The sequence below is a fragment of the Phyllobates terribilis genome, unplaced genomic scaffold, assembly GCF_046119375.1.
Source record: "Phyllobates terribilis strain yellow unplaced genomic scaffold, ASM4611937v1 Scaffold_11__3_contigs__length_659146591, whole genome shotgun sequence".
Lineage (NCBI taxonomy): Eukaryota > Metazoa > Chordata > Amphibia > Anura > Dendrobatidae > Phyllobates > Phyllobates terribilis.
In genome coordinates, this window is record NW_027362771.1 from 262,869,300 (window position 1) to 262,893,746 (window position 24,447).

The 24,447-nt window shown below is 43.0% G+C and overlaps 2 protein-coding genes across 6 annotated transcripts in view; one reads left to right on the forward strand and one right to left on the reverse strand.

The window, feature by feature from the left end:
• Positions 1-9,216: 9,216 nt before the first annotated feature.
• On the reverse strand, positions 9,217-12,972 carry TMEM60 (transmembrane protein 60). 4 transcript variants are annotated; one of them, XM_073652291.1, is made up of 2 exons: positions 12,829-12,972; positions 9,217-9,822 (listed from the first exon to the last, which is right to left on the reverse strand). In XM_073652291.1, exon 2 carries the CDS (start codon positions 9,772-9,774, stop codon positions 9,370-9,372), a length of 405 nt encoding a protein of 134 aa, XP_073508392.1. In that variant the 5' UTR covers positions 9,775-9,822; positions 12,829-12,972; the 3' UTR covers positions 9,217-9,369. The 4 variants fall into 4 exon arrangements, with proteins under 4 accessions (XP_073508392.1, XP_073508395.1, XP_073508394.1 ...); XM_073652294.1 differs by having other exon boundaries at positions 12,895-12,966; XM_073652293.1 differs by having other exon boundaries at positions 12,790-12,964.
• Positions 12,973-13,274: 302 nt separating this feature from the next.
• PHTF2 (putative homeodomain transcription factor 2) overlaps positions 13,275-24,447 on the forward strand; it is a 128,688-nt gene continuing 117,515 nt past the window's right edge. For both annotated transcript variants that reach the window (XM_073652289.1, XM_073652290.1), the window contains exon 1: positions 13,275-13,461. The gene's annotated coding sequence lies outside the window, so the exon portion shown is untranslated. The remainder of the gene's footprint in view (positions 13,462-24,447) is intronic.

The following is a 24,447-nucleotide window of genomic DNA, read 5'->3' on the forward strand; positions in this document are numbered from 1 at the left end:
TGTCAGCAAATTTTGCATTCAAAAAGTCAAATGGTACTCCTTCCCTTCCGAGCCTTGTGGTGCGCCCAAACCGTAGTTTTCGCCCACATATCGGTATTGGCATGCTCAGGAGAAATTGCACAACAAATTTTTGGGGTCCTTTATTTTCCTGGCAACCTTGCGAAAATAAAAAAAAATGAGTCTAAAGTAAAATTTTTGTGAATAAAAGTTAAATGTTCATTGTTTTCTTCCACATTCCAAAAATTCCTGTGAAGCACTTGAAGGGTTAATAAACTTCTTGAATGTGGTTTTGAACACCTTGAGGGGTGCAGTTTTAGAATGGTGTCACTTTTGGGTATTTTCTGTCTTATAGACCCCTCAAAGTCACTTCAAATGTGATGTAGTCCCTAAAAAAATGGTTTTGTAAATTTTGTTGGAAAAATGAGAAATTGCTGGTCAACTTTTATCCTTTATAACTTCCTAACAAAAAAAAATCGTTTTAAAAAATTATGCTGATGTAAACATGTGGGAAATGTTATTTATTAACTATTTTGTGTGATATATCTCTTTGATTTAAGGGCATAACAATTCAAAGTTTGAATATTGCAAAATTTTAAAATTTTTTGCCAAATTTCTATTTTTTCACAAATAAACACAAGTCATATTGAAGAAATGTTATCACTATTATGAAGTACAATATGTCAAGAAAAAACAGTCTCAGAATTATTCGGAACCTTTGAAGCGTTCCAGAGTTATTACCATATAAATTGACAGTGGTCAGAATTGTAAAAATTTGCCTGGTCATTAAGGTGCAAATAGCCTTCGGGGTTAAAGGAGTTAAAAAAAATTGCGTAAATATATGCACCTCCTTCAGATTCTATGAGTTTAAGCTGCAGAATGTTGTACATTTTCATTCATAGGGAATGTTTCATCAGAAAATTACTGTTTTAATTCGTTTTTATAAAAAGAAACTAGTGTTTTCATATCACAATCTGTATTTAAAAAAAATACAAATTTTGACCAGTGTAAAAATGGCCATTTGGACTATTTTAGGCCTCCTTCACATGTCCTGATATTTCCGGTACTGGAAAAAACAGTACCGGAGATATCAGTGTCCATGTGTGACAACCATGTGCTGCATCTGTATCACATTACCCGGCGCCTAGGAAACAGCGGTACAGTTTGCGCTGTTCCCTGGTGCTGGAGGCAAGTCTCATCATTGTCCCCTGCTCGCACTGATATCAGTGCTAACAGGGCACAATGTTGAGAGTTGTATTCAGCCCCCACTGTCTACAACAAGTGTAACATTAAGAATAAAATAAAAAAACATCCCTCACCTGTCCGAAGTTAAAAGAATCCATACTGTCCCATGCCGTATTCCATCTGTGCGACATTTGCTCATCACCATGAGCGGTTGCTTGAGGCGACTTCTCAAGTTGAAGAGCACACTGCCCAGCGGGAGCGCAACGACCCAGGAATGGTCCAGGAAGCTTTGTAACGATCAGCGATCTCACAGCAGGGGGCTGATCGTTGCTACCAGTCAGACATAACGAGATCACTAGCGAGATTGCTATTGCGTCACGAAAACCGTGACGCATCAACGATCTTGCTAGCGATCTCGTTATGTGTGACAGGGCCTTTAGACACTGATGTGAAATACTAACCAAATACTGAATGTATGAACAGGGCCCAAGGCAAAATCAGGAGTGGAACAGTCAGATGGAAAGTATAATAGAAACATGTCACCACTTCTGCATTTTTCACTCACTCCTGGCTTTGGCTTACAAATGCTGGTGTAAAATACTAACCGTGGTCTTAACCATGGATACCTAAGCTACTGCAATGCCCTGCACATGGGGTAAGCGACATACAGGTGCATCTCACTAAATTAGAATATCATCAAAAAGTAAATTTATTTAAGTTCTTCAATACAAAAAGTGAAACTCATATATTATATAGAGTCATTACAAACAGAGTGATCTATTTCAAGTGTTTATTTCTGTTAATGTTGATGATTATGGCTTACAGCCAATGAAAACACAAAAGTCATCATCTCAGTAAATTAAAATAATTACAAAAAACACCTGCAAAGGCTAGCTAAGCATTTAAAAAGGTCCCTTAGTCTGTTTCAGTAGGCTTCACGATCATGGGGAAGACTGCTGACTTAACAAATGTCCAGAAGTGTGACTTGACAGATGTCCTTATTTCCAGTAAGTGTGGTATCCTTTTTTTTCATGGATACCACACGTACCCATTATAACCTGTGGTGCTATGCATGCAAAACACATGGAGCCAAATATATATTTTTTTGGCAGCATGGATGACAAGGGCCAAGACGTGTGAATAAGGAGCGACCGGCGGCACAATACAACCCTCAATCTGTAAACTTTTACCGATCGGCGGTTGTTTGAATGTCTAGTTACACAGGCAGACCAGAGCAAACGTTGCAGTACGAGTTCTGCTTACATAGGACAATGCGCAGCAGAGGACTGTGATCTTTTATGCTACATAAAATATAATTTCACCTTATGAATCAGTGTTTTGCGCGTTCACCGTGTGATCAGCAGCCTGTTTACACTGAAAGATAATCGTGAAACAAGTATGTTTAACAACACTCGTTCAATATGATTTTGCAGTGTAAAAGCCCCTTAAAGGGACTTTGAACAGTTATTCTGTGCTGACAAAGAACAGGCGCTCTGTGCATCATGATGTGGCCGATCTTTTAACCCCTTAATGACCTTGGGATTTTCAGTTTTCATTTTTTGCTTCCCTTCTTGGAAGAGCCATAGCCTTTTATTTTTCTGTCAATATGGCCATGTGAGGGCATATTTTTTGCGGGACAAGTTGTACTTTTACACGCCATCACTGGTTTTACCATATTATGTACTGGAAAACGGGAAAAAAAGGGAAATATGTTCTTTTTTATTTGTGGTAAAAAAACTCCAAAGTTTGCTATAAAAAATAAAAATGGCGCCAGTTTCCGAGACCCGTAGTGTCTCCATTTTTCGGGATCTGGGGCTGGATGATGGCTTATTTTTTGCGCGTTGAGCTGACGTTTTTATTAATACCAATTAATTTTGGGGTAGATCCAATGTTTTGATCGCCGTTCTTGCATTTTATTGCAATGACCATGTAGAATGGGGCACCCTGGGCCGCTACCATCACGTCGTGTGCTGGAACTATCCTTTCTTCGCCCAATGCCCCCTCTATTATTAAGGACTGAGCCCGGAGTGTGTGCTGCAATGGAGGATTTGCTGTACTCACTGTTACACCATCCCTTGGACCAGGACAGACGCCGACTTCAAGCAAGACAGGAGCTCGTAGATCCGGGTTAACAGACTCACTTTTACTGTGCAATTCTTCCATACATGGCTGCAGTATACAGATCAAGACAAGATCTTTGGTTAGTGAAGCCCCCTTAGGAATGTGCCTTTCCAATGTTTGCTCTCGTCCCTTCCTGAGACTCAACATCTTCCACATCTTCTGTAAACCGTCTGAGAGACTCCCCTCTAGGGAAACAGAGGCCTTGCACTAAGCACCTCTTACAGGCCATGAGCCTAGGACATTGCCAGCGTCCAGACTGTCTCAAATGTGTCCTCGTTCTGTTCTGATAACTAGTACTAGTAAAACACCTCTTCACTGCTGATACTGCTGTTGTAGTCTGCTTTCCTTCCTGCTCAGTTGTCCTCCACACTCCGTCTCTCTCTGTGTATGGGAACAGAACCTACCCCGGTTCTGTGCACTCGGGTCTTGAACCCAGGAATAGAGTGGCCTGGCACAGGCCTTTCCTAACGGCAGGCGTACACTGTCTAATGCAGGGGTCTCAAACACGCGGCCCGCGGGCCGCATGCGGCCCCTGAGGCTGCTTTATGCGGCCCGCAGGCACAGACCCCTTGACGATCCCGACCTGGTCCAGGAGGAGCCGCCGACAGCAGCGCTGCATTGCCGCACAGAGACTGTTTCCCAGCACTGCATTTCCAATGCCAGCCGCTGGCCAATCAGAGGCCAGCAGCTGATATCTGCGTGTCGGCGCAGCGAGTATGACGTCATTGCCATATGCAGATGTCAGCTGCTGGCCTCTGATTGGCAGGCGGCTGACATCGGAAATGCAGTGCTGGGAGACGGTCTCTGTGCGGCAATGCAGCGCTGCTGTCGGCGGCTCCTCCTGGACCAGGTCGGGATCGTCAAGGGGTCGGACTCTGTGGTGCCTGCGGGCCACATCTGCAGGAAGGCCGCCGAGGGAACGGAGGACAGGTGAGAATCTTTTTTTTTTTCTATTTTATGTGTGTGAAGAACAGCACAGGGGGCACAGAGCCACAAGAGGGGACCTGGATGGGGCACATAGCCACAGGATGGGGACCTGGATGGGGCACATAGCCACAGGATGGGGTCCTGGATGGGGCACATAGCCACAAGAGGGGACCTGGATGGGGCACATAGCCACAAGAGGGGACCTGGATGGGGCACATAGCCACAAGAGGGGACCTGGATGGGGCACATAGCCACAGGATGGGGACCTGGATGGGGCACATAGCCACAAGAGGGGACCTGGATGGGACACATAGCCACAAGATGGGGACCTGGATGGGACACATAGCCACAAGATGGGGACCTGGATGAGGCACATTAGTACAAGATGGGCGCCAGGATGGGGAACGTTGCCACAGGATGGGGACCTGGATGGGGCACATAGCCACAGGATGGGGACCTGGATGGGGCACATTAGTACAAGATGGGGACTTGGATGGGGAACATTACTACAAGATGTTTTCCATTATTAATATATGATGCTAATTGTAAGACAATATTACTGTATGTGGCCAATTGGGGGAAATAAAATTGTAAAAAAATAAAATAAAGCATGGAAAAATATTGGGCACTAAAAATGCTGTTTTATATGTAAACTAAAGTAAACACAAAAAAGTGCACGTTTATTATCGCCACATCCATAACGACCCAAGCCATAAAAAAATAAACACGGCAAAAATGTTCAAAAGGTGTATACAAAAAAAATGGTATCACTAAAAATGTCACATTGAACAAAGAATGCGGCCCCCCAAATTCAAATTTTTTCCATGTGCGGCCCATATACCCAGCCGAGTTTGAGACCCCTGGTCTAATGTTCCTCACTCTCCCCCAAATTATGTAACCAGGAAATGCTTTTCTATAAAAGCTGCTCTAATGCTGTAACTCCTCCCAGCTGATGATGTAACCCCTGTATAAATCAGCTGACATGTGCCCGGTTCAGTGCGGGCTCATCGCTGGAGCCCGCGCTGAACCGGGGGTGATGACCTGGGGCGTACTAATACGCCACAGGTCAGAAAGGGATTAAATACCTCTTTCCATCTGCTAGTTTTCCATCTATCTTCACCCTTCTCCGCTTCTATGAAGCCAAGCTGACAATCAAATAAGGGAAAGGAGGCATGGTGGAGAGGGGGAAAACAAGCAGTCCCTTTAAAGCCCTTACTCAGCTTCAGCCATAATATATCCATTTTTAAGTGAAAATGTGGCGTACTTATGGTTGACATGGCATCTAAAGCACGCCTTCACCCTCACAAAAATGTCATTGTCTTAATTATTTAGGCCTCTTATATTGGTATATAAATAAATATTAAAATGTCTGGGCACTTGTATAATTAGTAGAACTTAAAAAAAATCCAGAAAAGACATTAATTTTTAGAATAGAAATTAGCTGGCTTAGTTGCATGATGAACACTGCTGAATGTCATGATTTACAAAGAAGGCCATTGAATTTTGTTGTGTTTTTCTTTTTAATGGGGAAAAATGTCCTGAAATATTCTGATGAAAGCCATGTTCCCCGCATCCCCCTTTTCTGTCACTGACAAGTGGGCTGGTTTAGCTATTTAAATGAGCAGTTCGCACAATTAAATAGCTAAACATTGGTTTTGCGCCGCCTCCATGTTGGAAGCAGAGCTGCTGAAATCAAGGTTGTTATCAGGAGATTGGTGGAAATGAGGAAAGAAGAAGATATTAATAACTTTGATTTATTTGTAGTAGCAACAGAGCTTAAAAAAATAAATCTACTTACAAGGACAACCCATTCAGACCAACCCAAAATCAGTTTATGAATGCTTATTTCATAACCGCAGCCATGGTACCATTAGAGTCATTCGGAACGGAGGCTGTTATCGGGACATCTGTTCTTCTGGAAATAAAAGTATATTGTGTATATCTACACTGGTCAAAAAAATAAAGGTAACACTGAAATACCACATCCTAGATATTACTGAGTGAAATATTCCAGTTGCAAATCTTTATTCATTACATAGTGGAATGCATTGAGAACAATAAAACATAAGAATGATCAATGTAAATCAAAATTAAAATCCCATGTAGGTCTGGATTTGGAATGATACTTAAAATCAAAGTGTAAAATCAAATGACAGGCTGATCCAACTTCAGTAGAAATGCCTCAAGACAAGGAAATGATGCTCAGAAGTGTGTGACCTCAACATGTCTGTATGACCTCTCTACAACACCTGGGCATGTTCCTGATGAGGCGGCGAATGTTCTCCTGAGGGATCTCCTCCCAGACCTGGATTAAAGCATCAGTCATTTCCTAGACAGTCTGCCGTGCAACGTGGCATTGGTGGATGGAACGAGACATGATGTCCCAGAAGTTCTCGATTGGATTCAGGTCTGGGGAACGGGCAGGCCAGTCCAAAGCATCAATGCCTTCATCTTGCAGGAACTGCTGACACACTCCAGCCACATGAGACCTAGCATTGTCATTAGTGTTGACCAAGCGTGCTCAGATAATGTGTGATCCGAGCATGCTCGGTCTTATCAGAGTATCTTCAGCATGCTCGGAAAATATGTTTACCTCAATGAGGATGGATGTTTTCTGGCGGTAGACAGACGCAACACATGCGGGGATTCACTGTTTGCTAGCCAGTCCCCGCATGTGAAAAAAATACTCGGATAAGACTGAGCATGCTCACTCAACACTAATTGTCATGCGTCAGAAGAAACCCAGGGCCCATTGCACCTACATATGGTCTCACAAGGGGTCTGAGGATCTCATCCCAGTACCTAGTGGCAGTCAGGGTGCATCTGGCTAGCACATGGAGGGCTGTGTGGCCCTCCAAAGAAATGCCTCCCCACAGCATTAATGACCCGCTGCCAAACCGGTCATGCTTAAGAATGTTGTAGGCAGAAGAACCTTCTCCACGGCGTCTCCAGACTCTATGACATTTGCTCAGCGTGAACCTGCTCTCATCCGTGAAGAGCCCAAGGTGCCAATGTTGAATCTGCCAATCTTGGTGTTCTCTGGCAAATGCCAATCGCCCTGCACGGTGTTGGGCTGTAAGCACAACACCCACTTGTGGATATCGGCCTCCCATACCACCCTCATGGTACCATTTTTTGACAGTTTGAGCAGACACATGGATGATAGTGGCCAGCAAAGTCATTTTGCAGGGTGCTGGTAACGGTCCAGCTGCTGGGTTGTTGCCCTCCTACAGACACCTCCATGTCTCCTGGTTTACTGGCCTGTCTCCTGGTACAGTATCTGCTCCATGGTCTGGACACTGTGCTGACAGACACAGCTACCCTTCTTGCCACAGCTCTCATTGATGTGCCATCCTGGATGAGCTGCACTACCTAAGCAACTTTTATGGGTTGTACTGTAGACACCGCCTCATGCTACCGTACCTCTATGGGTGAGAGCAATGACAAGATGCAAAAGTGACCAATACAACAGCCAAAAGGGATGAGAACAGAGAAATGGTCTGTGGTCACCACCTGCAGAACCACTCCTTTATAGGGGGTATCTTGCTAATTGCCTATCATTTCTAACAGTTGTCTGTTCCATTTGCACAACAGCAGGAGAAATTGATCCACAATCAGTGTTGCTTCATAACTGGACAGGTAGATTTCACAGAAGTGTTATTGACTTGGAGTTACATTGTGTTGTTTAAGTGTTCCCTTTATTTTGTTGAGCAGTGCATAATAATACTATACAATTTTTTTTTATTTTAGTCACTAGTTATAGTGATCTGTTAACGTTGAGAGATCTGTGTGTTGACACCTTATTATTGCAGTATGACAGTAACCTCGAAGTATCATATATTCTAAACTGATTAGTGTCTGGGGCATTCCGGTTAATTAAAGATACCTAGCGGCAACATGATTATAGGATTTAGGAGTATGCCACACTCTAGATATAACGCGATGAACAACTGCGGCTTAAAAAGGCTATTTCCATGCAGGGGTACACTTGTTCTGCAATAATATTTAGAGAACTGTAGATGCCAGAGTAACTACTTCATTAGGGTATGTGCACACAACATCTTTTTCAGGTGGATTCTGCCTGAAAAAAAAAAAAAAGAACATAACACACACCAATGTCAAAATGACATTGCTGTGCACATGTTCAGCTTTTTGTTATGTCTTTTAACAGCTTCACGCTTCGGAAACCTTCAAGCAGTTAAAAGACGTAATGTTCATTCTTCATACTGGAAAGTAAAGAGCAAACGCACCACAAAGATAACTAAAAGAAAGCCAACAATGACGCTTCATGAAAACGACTGCCAGCATTTTTCTATTAAAAAACTTAGCAGTTCCCCCGGTGTCTTAAAAAAAAAAAAAATTCAGAGCCTAATATTTCCCAGCAAGACATTGCCAGGAACACCAAGCCGCCTCCATGAGCTTGCCTCACACTATAGGAATATCATTGTGCCATTGAGTTCCCAGGTAAAGGACACGTGCACTTGGCTGTACATACCATATGAGAAAGTGTGATTTATTAGCCTAGGACACCTTATTCCATTGCTCTGCCATCTGATCTTCACACGGCAAATATAGGAACATTCAGCGGTGGACAGGGACTAGCATGGGCACTGACTGTTCTGCAGTGAGACAGCTCACACACAGAACGCTCCAATTCACTGTGTTCTGACTCTTTTTATCACACCTAGGAAACATTTTTTTTTAGTACTTTGTTGTACAATAGCTCTGGATGGGCTGGAGGTTAGTCTTTGGTAGTCACTAACCACTGCCTACCAGGTACCTACCGCTAGTTCCACCCTTGGCACTTGTTACCCCTGCTCTCTCCTGGCCGCAATACCTCGAGCAGGTGAAGTTTCATGGTGCGGTAGGTTGCTCATGTGTCCTGCTGCTGATAGCAATGGACAGGTTGTACTTTGTTTAGGGAAGAATACTCCTTTGATGCAAAATAAATAATGATCTATTAATTGTAAAAAGAAAAGTTTAGCATGACATTATGTATATTTTATTTACATATTGTACAGTTGAAGAAACTTGTTGGACAAACTTTGTAACCATGCTTCTCTATGGGAATATTAGCTGGATAAGTCAGGTGAGATATTGACCTGGTGGAGATACAGATGTGGATAGCTTATTCACATGCTAGTCACGTCTCACATAAAACACGTTGTATCCCAGTTCAATCAGTCCTCCAATGAGCAATATCCACAATGGTATAAACACCAGACTTAACAACATACTGGTAAACTGTTCCAGCACAGCACACAGCACGAGGCAAAATGCCAATTTCAGGAGCATGGCAGTAAGATACCAGGATTTTTTCTTCAGATTCTGAGCTCCGTTCCTCGGGTCATAGCCAGATTTACACCGTCCTGCCATTTTTACAATTAACATGACGATTAAAATTGTGTCGAAGATCCAGATGGGGATGAAGATAATGAACCAGTTCCATGGGGCTTTCTCATCCAGCTTCAGCACCAGCATGATCAAGAAAAGTAAACTGAAGAGCCATGTCAGCAGCACCCTCTGCGCCAGGGACATTCTCATTTAAACTGACTTTAGGGGGTTTCTTAGCCAAGATGAATAGATGTATTCCTGCAGGACAGAGCGGGAACAGACTCAGCACATATACATGGGTCTATGGTACTCATAGGTAGCACACCGAAGGCCGTGTTCACATCTGCGTTATGGCTTCTAGGCCAGCCATGGCACTGTGCCAAAACTTTCATGCAAGAAAGCTAGATGGCACTTATAGGAGCCAAGCTCTTATTATGGGTCCATCAGCTCTATTCTTGCTGTCAAAATGACCAGTGGCTATAAATGCAATGTGAACATGGCCTACAATTCAGAAACAACTCAGACACTTGGCCAATACCCACCTACGATTCGCTCTACCAACTATTCAACCTTGTATACATGGCCACTATACATCCATACTTTACCATCAAGTCTGATTTTGCAGAGTTTTTAGGATATGTGCCCACAATGAGGATTTGCTGCAGCTTGGACACTGCGTATTTACGCAGCGTCAAAAATGCAGCGTCCAGATGTTACAGCATAGTGGATGGGATTTCTAGAAATCCCATGTCCACTATGCTTCTCTGTGCACCTGCGGCACGTCTTTCAGGACCGCAGCATGTCAATTTCTCCTTCAGGTCCACATGTGTGGTCTTTCCCCATAGACTTTACTTATTGATGTTAAGTCTGCATGTGAAAAAAAAAAATTGCGGCTGCTCATTTGCATAATAAGGACTGTTCTCCAGTGTCGGGGCCGCAGCGGCTCCTCATCGATGGCACATACCCTTACTCCCAGATTCCATATGAACCACTAATAAAGGAAAAGTTGTAGCATGCTCAATCTGAGGACTAGGGACTGAAGAATGGGTATGTAATGCTAATTTAAAAAAAAAGGAGTAACCGCCTAATGAAGCCTCTGCAGCTCCAGTTCTGCTTCTCCACCACATCCACAGGGTCCTGTTCACACTTTTGCAAGGGTGTATTCTGTTTATCACATGTTACTGCTGCAGCCAATGACTGACCTTATGGGTGATGCTGAGATAGTGACACATTTCTGATGTGGCCAATGATTGGCTGCAGTGATCACATGATATAGACAGGACGTCATCCCTGCAGCCCTATAAAAGCCTGGGGCAGTGAAGAGGTGCCGCTGGAGCAGTAGTGGTTACACAGGTAAGTAACGCTTTTTATTTCTCTTTAAGTTTTGGGAGAAAATGGACTATGAAAAAGAAAGGCCTTGAATCAAAAGTAAATTCACCTAAAATGTTCCACCAGTCTCATATGATGAATGCAGCTGCTGTGTCAATCCCACATTCTCTACCCTACAGCTCTGACTGTCCATATTGCTGTGTACAGTCATGGCCAGACTCAGTTTCAATCGTTTTAGATCTATTAGAGGTTACAAAAGTAAGATTAAAATAATTTCATGCAACTTTATAAAACTTGGTGTATTTTTCAAAAGTTATGTTAAGACTCAATATTTTGATTGATTGCTGTCCTTTATTTTTCAATTTTCTTTGCCATAGCGTCCTGGATGTCATTTTCTGGGCCAAATCCTGGCTGAAGACAACACATTCCTGCCTATTCAGTGATCGGAGCTTATCACAATTTCTGTGTCTTTGTCCACTGGCTTTTTGAGGACTCACTACAGTTTGCCTTCTGACATGGTCTCCATCCTGCTGGAAAAAAACATTGTTCATCATGAAATTGCTCCTGGATCATTGAGAGAAGTTGCTCTTGGATGAGGTTTAGTTCCCAATCTTTATTCATAGCAGTGTTTTTAAACAAAATTGTGAGTGCGCCCACTCCATGGATGAAAAGCCCCCACACATGAATGGTCTCAGGATGCTTTACTGTTGGCATGGCACAGGACTTATTGTATCACTCATCTTTACTTCTCTGGGCAATCACTCTTCCAGATATCCCAAATAGTCTGAAGAGACTTAATCAGCTGAAGTAAATTTGCAGGAAGTACATGGATAGGACTGCAGAGGACTGGGATAAAGTTACTTTCGCTAATGAAGCCAATTTTTGTTTGGGACATCTGGAAGAATGATTGTACAGAGAAGTAAAGGTGAGCGCTACAATAAGTCCTGTGCCATGCCAACAGTAAAGCATCCTGAGACCATTCATGTGTGGGGGCTTTTCATCCATGGAGTGGGCGCACTCACAATTTTACCTAAGAACGCTGACATGAATAAAGAATGGGATGTACAAATCATCCAAGAGCATATTCTGCCAATGATCCAGGAGCAATTTGCTGATGATCAATGCTTTTTTCCAGCATGAAGGAGACCATGTCACAAGGCAAAAGGGATAATGAAGTGGCTTGGAGAACAAATCATTAAAATTGTGGGTCCAAGGCCAGAAAACTCTCCAGATCTCAATCCCATGGAGAACCTGTAGTGAGTTCTCAAAAAGCAGGTGGACAAATAAAGACACAGAAATTGTGATAAACTCCAAGCACTGATTAGGCAGGAATGTGTTGTCCTCAGTCAGGATTTGGCCCAGAAGCTGACATCCAGCATACCAGGGCGAAGTGCAGAAGTCCTGAAAAATAAAGGACAATACTTTAAATATTCAGTCTTTACATAAACTTGATGAATTTATCACCCTTGTGAAATGCTTATAATTGTACTTCAGTAATCATAGAAACATCTGACTAAAAGATCTAAAAACACTGAAGCAGCAAACATTCTGAAAACCAAAGTGTGTCAGTCTCAGAACTTTTGGCCACATCTGTCATTTCGGGAGCTCAGTGCCAATACCAGCCACCAGTGGTGCCATCATCAGCCCTATAGTCAGAGATGTGGGCAGCCATTCATCAAGGAGTTTTTGGTGTAGTAACCCCAGACCGGCCACAGGAGGCGGAGCTGTGCCACCACATTCAGCATCAGTTACCCCAACGCACTGGTGTTATACCAAGAACGCCCGCCCCAGCTGCAGTAACACATTGGGTGGGGGCGCACGCCAGTACTTTCAGAGGAATATGGAGGCCACAGATCCCTAGTACAGCCCCGCCACATCCAAGTCCTACGTACACACAATGTATGACGACCGTCCCGAGCACGGAGCTGTCCTCACCGGGGAGCAGCGGACGCCGGTCATAGCCACCACAGACAGGCACCAGGCTCAGTCACTCTACGTTACCAGCAGCAGAGATGCTTCCTGATGTCACCTTAATCGCCCATTGGCTGTCATCAAGAAGCGCTCGTCCAATCAGCATGTTCCCTTCATACGTCACTGAGCCGACTGCGGACATGTTTAGTAAGGGCAACGTTCTGGTTTACATGGATAACAGAATAAGCACAGATAGATACCAGTTTTCCAGACTAATGTCCTAGAAGCTCAGCCTGCAGGTGACATACTGTAAATAACATCCGTCTTCTCCACAAGCTTTGGCTGTGCCCTCATTAAAGATGAGAACCTGCCTGGATTGGTTTTGAGCCGTCGCCATATTTGTTTAGGCATACGCGCTGCCACCAATAATATTACTACAAGCTACTGCGGCCGCCTAACCGGCGTCATGTGACCTGCAAGCGCTCTGATTGGATAATGATCCGTGACTCTCTGCTCGTTGCCAGGGGCGGCCCAGGACGGTGCCTGTAGCCTGGTGGACTGGCTCGTACCCCGGGTACCAGGGAGCGCGCAGACCCCGAGCTCATGTTCCGAGCAAATTCACAGAGCTTCACGCCCGCGGCGGCTCCGGGGCAGCAGGTAAAGCGGCAGACTGTGGCGAGGGCTCCGGGCAGCCGCGGGGGCTGATATTAGCTGTTGCGCCTTGTGTGACACATAACAGGTTCCTGTCTCCTCTGCATCTCTACGTGTCACCTCTCCGGGGCGCTGCGACCTGCCGCACGAGTCACACGGCTCACATCCGTTATCCGCTAAACGAGGGGGGTGTGGTGAGTGTCCGCACAGATGTGGAGGTCACACGGGAAGCTGCTGCAAGTGTGAACGGTGCCCAGCTCCCTCCTGGCGCGGGGGCAGTGATCGCATGTGTGTCCCATGCCACTGTGCTATCTGCTGGGCATCAGTGTCCATGTACTGGGCAGCAGATGGCGATTACTGGCCTGATCTGTGTGCAGCAGCCTCTGTAGCCCTCAAATAAGTGACTGCTGGCATCACCTGAGTCTACATAGATGTATATGTGTGTGTGACACCCATCCCCCATGTCCACTGTGCACCTGTGGATCACCCGCAGCTGTTAGCAGCACCTGATAGCTGACCAGATCAGCTGTCATGTCCCCAGAAAGGTGCAGGCTCATCGTCAGAGCCCGCGCCAAAGTGGGAGACACGCCGTGCATGTTGTGAAAGGGTTAAACAAGAGGCACCACTAACCAAACAACACCATGATGGCCAAGGAGCTCTCCAAACAAGTTAGGGACAAAGTTGTTGAGAAATACAAGTCAGGGCTGGGTTATTTAAAAAAATAAATAAATAAAAAAAAAAATCCCAATCTCTAATGATTCCCCGGAACACCATCACATGGAAAGAACATGGTACCACATCAAACCTGCCAAGAGAGGGCCATCCACCAAAACTCTCAGCCTGGGCAAGGAGGGCATTAATCAGAGAGGCAGCGCAGAGACCAAACATAACACTGAAGGAGCTGCAGAGTTCCCAAGCAGAGACTGGAGTATCTGTTAATACGACCACAATAAGCCGTAGACTCCATAGAGGTGGCCTTTATGGAAAAGTGGGCCGAAAAAAGCTTTAACTTACACACAAAAATTGTAAGGCTCGTTTTTGAGTTTGCCAAAAGACATGTGGGAAACTTCCCAAATGTATGGAGGAAGATGCTGGGGTCAGACGAGACCAAAATGTAACTTTTTGGCCACCAAGGTAAACGCTTTGTCTGACGCCAAACCAACACAGCTCATCACCCCAAGAACACCATCCCCACAGTGAAACATGATGGTGGCAGCATCATGCTGTCGGGATGTTTTTCTGCAGCAGGGACAGGGAAAATGGTCCGAATTGAGGGTAAAATGGATTGTGCGAAATACAGTGATATTCCTGAGCAAAACCTGTTTAAGTCTGCCAGTGATTTGAGACTGGGATGGAGGTTTACCTTCAAGACTATGACCCAAAGCATACTGCTAAAGCAACACTCGAGTGGTTTAACCCTTTAATGACCACCAATACAACTAAAAACTGACCTGCGAAATACTGTAAGAGACTAGCATCCTCTGACGGTTGACAAATCAGCCGCTATCAGCTGTACACTATAGCTCACAACTTGCTACATCAGCCACAATCAGTGTTGCCACAGACCATGGCCGATTAATCCTTTAAATACTGCAGGAAATCGTGACTACAGCATCTAGATAGTTAACAGAGTGTGGGGGCTCCCTCTTTAACTCCATTGGCACCCTCAGATCTTGATCGTGTGGTCCTGATGATTGCTATGGCAATTCATAGCCAAATAACGGCCTTAAAGTTTTCTAGTTATTGTGGCCTGTGCAGAAGTTAGAAACATTTATGTGGTAAAAATACACTTTTTCATTCCTGTCATGTCACTTTGTGTTAACTCCTGAATATCTCCTGAAGGGTTAATAAACTACCCGAAAGCCATTTTGAATATGCTGAGGGGCACTGTTTTTAAAATAGTATCACTTTTGGGAACTTCCAGTACATAGGACCCCAAAGTCATTTCATAACTGAATAGGTCCTTGAAGAAATAAGTTTTGTAAATTTCTTAGAAAATTTAAAATTACTGCTAAATTTTAAAAATTTCTAAAATGTTAACAAAATTAAAACATATTACAAATGGTGCTGATATAAAGCAGACCTGAGGTGTGTGATATGACTAGCTGGTTTAAAGGGAAAATCATTCAAAGTTTGTAAATTGCTAATTTTTTGAAAATTTTATCACATTTCTGATGTTTTGTGTTTTATCATGGAGGTAAATTTAGGTTGATATTTTTAAAAATAAGTATAATGTACCATGAAAAAAACTGTCAAAATCAATGGGATATATTGAAGCATTTCACAGTTATTACTACATAAAGTGACACAGGTCAGATTTCAAAAATTTGGCTTGGTCATTAAAGGGTTAAGGGGAAACATGTAAATGTTTTGGAGTGGCCTAGTCAAAGCCCAGACCTTAATCCAATTGAGAATCTGTGGTCAGACTTGAAGATTGTTGTTCACCAGAGGAAACCATCTAACTTGAAGGCGCTGGAGCAATTTTGCCTTGAAGAATGGGCAAAAATCCCAGTGACAAGATGTGAAAAACTCCGAGACTTATCCAAAGCGACTTGCAACTGTAATTGCTGTAAAATGAGGCTCTACAAAGTACTGACTTTAGGGGGGTGAATAGTTATGCACACTAAAGTTTTCAGTTGTTTTGTCCTACTTGTTTGCTTTATTTTTCTCACCTCACTTTACCAACTTTAGACTATTTAGTGCTGATGCATCACAGACAAATCTGATTACAGAAATATTTAAACATAGGTTGTAATGTTACAAAATAGGTAAAAAACCAAGGGGGGGAAATTCTTTCACAAGCCACTTTAAGTTAATACCACCGCCACAGGACCACAGAGCTATACACCGCCACAGGACCACAGAGCTATACACCGCCACAGGACCACAGAGCTATACACCGCCACTCCTGATACTTCGAGTATTGCGGTGCACATGGATCGCACACAATACCGGGTGCAGGTGCCTAATGTTTGTTTGCTGCTTAGATAGGGCTGGTAATAAGAACATATTAGTCATTTTCATCTTTCAGGGTGGAGGAATATTCCATTGTTCTCTTAATAGGAGCTGTCACTTTGTATTTTACATTTTAGCAGTCACTTTGTGTGCATCACTGACATTACAATCTACAGCCTGAATCTGGAATTTCTCAGCCTTAGGAGACAATAGGACGCCAGCTGCTGAAGATGTACAAGCTTACACGCTGTTTTCTTACAATTGTATAAATTTGTATGAGCTTCATAAAGGGGCTTTCTGACTTTGGACCCCTTTGTATTAGCAAATCAGAGGGCTGTTACAATGATCAGCTCTTGTTTTGAAGGACATGGCATGACCATGTATTACATGATTACCCATTGACTTTAATGGATTGTACGTCATACATATGTTATGTGGCTGAAGAGGACGTGTTTAATTCTAGTGTTAACGGCTGTCTGCCCGATTCCTGTAATGAATGCTGTGAGAGGGGAGAGAGAACTGTGGGAAGACATTTAATTGCCTTAATTTTTTTGTACCGAGCACTATGTGATGTGTGTTGAATGAGGACATACATCACACCGGGGAGAGCATGGTACGAAAAATTATCTATTTACTGAAGCTTTGCAAATGGACTGTATACCGGTACCTACATATTTGGGGTTTATCTTCCCCTGCTTAAGGATTTATATTTTTTTGTTGCCAGCATCCATTGACTTAATATTTTGGCTATGTGCACACTGGCATTTGTCTGGTAATGTTACAAGTAAAAGTGGGCATGGGCCCAGCCACTATGTGTATTAATAAGCATGCCAACTGATATGGTATGTTAGCCGATGGCAGAGATTTCAGAATTTCATGCTGCTTGGAGGTTTGTAAGAATTACACGCCCATGCTGCAGAAATAATCCATATGTAATGTTTTGTGGGCCGCTGTGATTTCAACATGTGAAAACCTCATAGTCTGTGTAATTATTGGTAATGTTAAAAAATCTTTTCTGAAGTGTTGCTGGGTTTGCCCCGTATGATGGAGCATTGGTAAACGGATGCCATATTGTGGTTCGATATTGCTTCTGATTTATTTATTTTTTATTTAATGCACCTATACACTCATCTGATTTACGGAAGAAACTCGTATGTGTGTGAGATAGAGAGAGAGATATATATATATATATATATATATATATATATATATATATATATATATATATATATATATATATATATATATATCTCTATCTATCTATCATACACAGTACAGACCAAAAGTTTGGACACACCTTCTCATTTAAAGATTTTTCTGTATTTTCATGACTATGAAACTTGTACATTCACACTGAAGGCATCAAAACTATGAATTAACACATGTGGAATTATATACTTAACAAAAAAGTGTGAAACAACTGAAAATATGTCTTATATTCTAGGTTCTTCAAAGTAGCCACCTTTTGCTTTGATGACTGCTTTGCATACTCTTGGCATTCTGTTGATGAGCTTCAAGAGGTAGTCACCGGAAATGGTTTTCACTTCACAGGTGTGCCCTGTCAGGTTTAATAAGTGGGATTTCTTGCCTTATAAATGGGGTTGGGACCATTAGTTGTATTGTGCAGAAGTCTGGTGATTACACAGCTGATAGTCCTACTGAATAGACTGTTAGCTGCCTTTTTCTTGCCATAATACAAATTCTAAGTAAAGAAAAACAAGTGGCCATCATTACTTTAAGAAATGAAGGTCAGTCAGTGCGAAAAATTGGGAAAACTTTGAAAGTATCCCCAAGTGCAGTTGCAAAAACCATCAAGTGCTACAAAGAAACTGGCTCACATGAGGACCGCCCCAGGAAAGGAAGACCAAGAGTCACCTCTGCTTCTGAGGATAAGTTTATCTGAGTCACCAGCCTCAGAAATCGCAGGTTAACAGTAGCTCAGATTAGAGACCAGGTCAATGCCACACAGAGTTCTATCAGCAGACACATCTATACAACAACTGTTAAGAGGAGACTTTGTGCAGCAGGCCTTCATGGTAAAATAGCTGCTAGGAAACCACTGCTAAGGACAGGCAACAAGCAGAAGAGACTTGTTTGGGCTAAAGAACACAAGGAATGGACATTAGACCAATGGAAATCTGTGCTTTGGTCTGATGAGTCCAAATTTGAGATCTTTGGTTCCAACCACCGTGTCTTTGTGCGACGCAGAAAAGGTGAACGGATGGACTCTACATGCCTGGTTCCCACCGTGAAGCATGGAGGAGGAGGTGTGATGGTGTAGGGGTGCTTTGCTGGTGACACTGTTGGGAATTTATTCAAAATTGAGGGCATACTGAACCAGCATGGCTACCACAGCATCTTGCAGCTGCATGCTATTCCATCCAGTTTGCGTTTAGTTGGACCATCATTTATTTTTCAACAGGACAATGACCCCAAGCACACCTCCAGGCTGTGTAAGGGCTATTTGACCAAGAAGGAGAGTGATGGGATGCTATGCCAGATGACCTGGCCTCCACAGTCACCAGACCTGAACCCAATCGAGATGGTTTGGGGTGAGCTGGACCGCAGAGTGAAGGCAAAAGGGCCAACAAGTGCTAAGCATCTCTAGGAACTCCTTCAAGATTGTTGGAAGACCTTTTCCGGTGACTACGTCTTGAAGCTCATCAAGAGAATGCCAAGAGTGTGCAAAGCAGTCATCAAAGCAAAAGGTGGCTACTTTGAAGAGCCTAGAATATAAGACATATTTTCAGTTGTTTCACACTTTTTTGTTAAGTATATAATTCCACATGTGTTAATTCATAGTTTTGATGCCTTCAGTGTGAATGTACAATTTTCATAGTCATGAAAATACAGAAAGATCTTTAAATGAGAAGGTGTGTCCAAACTTTTGGTCTGTACTGTCCTGAGAAAGTGTCTTCTTCACACACAAACCTCTGAGTGACTCCAATAGTCTGTTTTCAGGTCATGTGGGCCAGAAGAGGTCTGGAGTGTCGCTGGATACTGGGAAAGACTGCAATTGCTAAGTATTTTAAGGCTATGTTCACACTAGGCGTTTATTCAGCTTTTTTTTTTTTTCCATGTGTTTTTGTATGCAAATTTTCACCTGAGTTTTACAGTACCAGCAAAAGTCTATGAGATGTCAGAAATCTCATACACAGCTTGGTTTTTTTTTTTGTCCTCAGTAGTACAATTCTTTCAGTGTTGTGCACACTGAAAAAACACCTAGTGTGAACATTTTGCTCCTTTTTTTTTTAGTGAAAACATTTATTTTTGTGATTTCCCCCCCCCCCCCCCTAAGTTTACAGTGTTGACTTGGTCACCTGAGATGGCCGTTTGGATTAGTACAGATTAATTAAATTAGTGATGCATACAAAGTAAACAATGGCTGACTAAGGTGAGAGAATAAACAATACCTGTGGCCAACAAAAGTGTGAAATTGAATAATGTCTGAGAAACTCAATGGCTCACCAAAGTGTGAAAATAAATAGTGTCCTACACACTCAATTCACTGCCAGTGGCTTAGGTAAACTATTTCAGACCAATTCACCTCCCCTCACTTGCACTTGTAATGTGTATTGTAGTGTATTTTTTCATGAACACATGTCTTGCATTGGTGACCTGTGTTTGTTTCTGTGGTGGAAGCAAAGCTGAACTCTGGGATCCTGAAAAATGCACAAAAAAAAACAAAACACCAAAACCTGCATTTTTGACGCTGCTTCTTTCCTGTTAAGCGATCAGGTTTTGCTGCAGAAAAAAAACCCCTGAACATATGGCTAGTGTGAACATAGCCTAATATATTGGCAATGGATCACATACATAATCAGGAGAGATTAGGGTAAGGCATTTTATACTTAGACATCTTCTTTAAATATTGTTGCACCGTTTGCCTTGTACAACTGGTGTGTTTCACTGTCTATTGCTGGCTGCAAAATGAGTTGATTTATAACCACATGAAAGATGAGTTGAATTTTTGTGGTCATAAAACAGATGAGAGGAGCTCAGAAGGAGGAAGATGAGTTATAAATGTTCCCATCAGAACGAGCTCACTGGTTGATAAAATGAAGTCAGAAGTGTGGAAATTAGAAATGTTTCTGTTCACACCTCTGGGAAATGCCAGTTTCGAGGGCCGTATTGTAAAACGGGCTAGTCAAGTCTGTAAACTGCAAACATGAATGGCTCTGTGTGTCCATCTGCATGGCGGACAGGTGCTGGAGCTACCTTTACATTGCATGTAGTATTCTGGTCTGTAACATAGTGCATGCTGCAATCGATCCGTGTGGCAAATCACCCATATGCGGGCACACTCACTACAATAAGTCTGTGGTGCATGGACTAAACATACGCTTGTCTGAACAAGCCCCAAGTCCTGGTCCACACACTAGTCTTTAGTGCCTGAGGGTCGGCTTGGTGTTCTGGTCTCCTGGCTGGTCTGGGGGAGTGCTTCTTGATGTCACATATTTAAGTGATTCTCTATAATCCTACAGTCATCATCTATTACCTGGAGCTGAGTGGAGAAGGGATTGACTGCAATGTGCCTGCACTGGGAAGGTCAATAGACTAGGTGATGAAAACAAGTGACGTAGAAACCAACACCACAGTCACATAGCGCTTTACTATAGCCAGTGTCATACAGCTGCACACACTTAGGACACGCATAGAAACTCATCCACCCATCCGATTGCAAAATAATTCTGCCTCGGGGCGAGAGAATGAGTGTTGAGGTAGTTCTAATCAGCCAGTTATGTAAGATGTGACCTACACGACTTTCTGCATAAATGTCGGATTATCTGGAAATACTTTGCTTTTTCTTTTGTATATTTTAAACTTTCTATTAAAATAACCTTAGGGCATAATCACAAGTGGTAGGTGTATTGGAGAAAGCTTTGCGACTGAAGATCAGTGTGCATGGATTTCTGCTGTGAATGGGATGGACAGTCAAAGTTTCCGCCACGTGTGAGTAAACCTTCCCAGATTCTGATGATGAGACCGGCCATAAGATCTGTCAGAGCTGGCATGGAGACTTTGTGAGGATATAAAAGCAGTTCCCTGGCGTTCCTAAAGCTCATGAATTCTAGCAGGAGCAGGTTGGATCCTTGGCCGTCACTGAGAAGAAAGGACCTGCCGATCCTAAAGCCAACACTTATTAGGTATCCACTTGACTGTATTAACCTAAAGAATTAAATTAACTGGTTATTTAGTGTCACACAAAATACTGCCCCAAATCACTATTTTCTATGTTCATGCATCAAAAAACTACACAGTGATTTTTAGCATTTTTCAACACTGTTTAGTATTTATACACACACTATATGGACAAAAGTATTAGGACATGCTTTTTAATTATTGACTTCAGGTTTTTCATTAAATCTCACTGCTACAGGTTTATAAAATTCAGCCCCGCGCCATACAGTGTGCAATATGAGCATTTGTGAAAGAATGGCTCGTTAATGAGCTCACTGAATTCCACCAGTTTATTATAATAGGATACCACTGCTGTGTTTCAATGGTTTTTATTGAAATTTTTTATAACAGATAAACAAAATTATACTAACCAGACACCAAAATACACTAAAGAGGAAAATGGGGTGGGAGGTTGGAGGGGATAAGGAAAGGAAACATAATATTTATTAGGGAGGGAAAAGGAGAGAGAGAGAAGAAATATAGGGAAGAGTATCCCCATCAAGATGGGAAAGAGACAAGTAGGCATACAAGTTAAGAGTAAGAGTCAAATATTTAAATGTTTGTTTCTTAAACCTTAGTTACTGTTAAAATTTTACAACAGACATAATTAGTAAAACAAGCTTGGTACATTACAATGAAAATACTGGTTGAGTATGAGTACTTGTCAAGGGTCTAGGCGTACCAAATTGACCCTGTGGGAGGAAAGTTCGTTTCAGTTTGTCTAGTATACAAAGTGGGATCTGGAATGTCCTAGAAATGAATGTATTAAGAGTATACAAAATAGTTTCTTCTTGTTCGTATAAGGCCCAAATTACGTAGTTCCTGAAAGTTATTGGCCATAAAGAATTTGTAAGCTGAAAATGTATACTAGTAGATATAGTCCAAAATCAGTATGCTTAGTTAATTTATTTGTAATCCAAAGTGTATAATCAAGTTGTTGTCTCTTGTAATCCAGAAGAAAAGTAGGCCATCAGAGGAAGGTATATATAATTGTAATCCAGACTATAAGACGTTGATTAGAGGTTTGATATAAGATGAAGAAAGAAGTTCATCATGTAGGAAAGAAGTCAAGTGAATGTGTAGGAGTTGTTAAACCCCGGAGTCTCAACAAACCAGCGCCCTCCTCTGGAGATGAGATGAAGAATATTCTTGAGCCTTGCTTTACTTGCAGAGATGAAGTTTGAGAAGGATACCACTGTTGTAACCAGTTAGCTCATGAAATTTCTTCCCTCATAAATCATCTACAATCACCTGTGGGAGCTATTATTCAAAAGTGAAAGTGTTTAGGAACAACAAAATAGCACCCACAAAGTGGAGACCATATAGATATAAACAGCAGGGTCTCCAGGTGCTGAGGAGGGCAGTGCATAAAAGTCCCCAATGCTCTTTTGACTCCATAACTGCAGAGCCCAAACCTTCTCTGGCATTACCATCAGCACAAATACTGTGTGTTGGGAACTTCATGGCATGGGTTTCCATGACCCAGTAGCTGCATACAAACCTGACATTACCCAGCACAATGCCAAGTGTTGGAAGGAGAGGTATAAAACACATCACTGGACTCTGGAGAAGTGGAAATGTGTTCTGTGGATTTACCAATCACTCTTCTGTCTGATGGAGGAATCTTGGTTTGGTGAATGCTAGGCAGGGCTGTGGAGTCGGAGTCTGTGTACATATTGATGGAATCTGAGTCGGTATAAAATGGACCGACTCCAACTCCTAAAATATACACTGTTCAAAAAAATAAAGGGAACACTGAAACAACAGAATATAACTCCAAGTAAATCGAACGTCTGTGAAATCAAACTGTCCACTTAGGAAGCAACACTGATTGGCAATCAATTTCACATGCTGTTGTGCAAATGGAATAGACAATAGATAGCAATTATCAAGACACACTCAATAAAGGAGTGGTTCTGCAGGTGGGGACCACAGACCACATCTCAGTACCAATGCTTTCTGGCTGATGTTTTAGTAACTTTTGAATGTTGGTTGTGCTTTCACACTAGTGGTAGCATGAGACAGACTCTATAACCCACAGAAGTTGCTCAGGTAGTGCAGCTCATCCAGGATGGCACATCAATGCGAGCTGTGGCAAGAAGGTTTGCTGTGTCTATCAGCGTAGTGTCCAGAGGCTGGAGGCGCTACCAGGAGACAGGCCAGTACACCAGGAGACGTAGGAGGGCAACAACAAAGCAGCAGGATTGCTACCTCCGCCTTTGTGCAAGGAGGAACAGGAGGAGCACTGCCAGAACCCTGCAAAATGCCCTCCAGCAGGCCACAAATGTTCATGTGTCTGCACAAACTATCAGAAACCGACTTTATGAGGGTAGTATGAGGACCCGACGTCCACAGATGGGGGTTGTGCTCACAGCCCAACACCGTGCTGGACACTTTGCATTTTCCACAAAACACCAGGATTGGCAAAATCGCCACTGGCGCCCTGTGCTCTTCACAGATGAAAGCAGGTTCACACTGAGCACATGTGACAGACGAGACAGAGTCTGGAGACGCCGTGGAGAGCGATCTGCTGCCTGCAACATCCTTCAGCATGACCGGTTTGGCAGTGGGTCAGTAATGGTGTGGGGTGGCATTTCTTTGGAGGGCCGCATAGCCCTCCATGTGCTCGCTAGAGGTAGCCTGACTGCCATTAGGTACCGAGATGAGATCCTCAGACCCCTTGTGAGACCATATGCTGGTGCGGTTGGCCCTGGGTTCCTCCTAATGCAGGACAATGCCAGACCTCGTGGCTGGAGTGTGTCAGCAGTTCCTGCAAGATGAAGGCATTGAAGCTATGGACTGGCCCGCCCGTTCCCCTGACCTGAATCCGATTGAGCACATTGGGGACATCATGTC

What these genes read in the sequence shown, in the direction of transcription:
- TMEM60 (XM_073652291.1), bottom strand. Translation starts at nt 9,774, where the DNA reads ATGAGAATGTCCCTGGCGCAGAGGGTGCTGCTGACATGGCTCTTCAGT.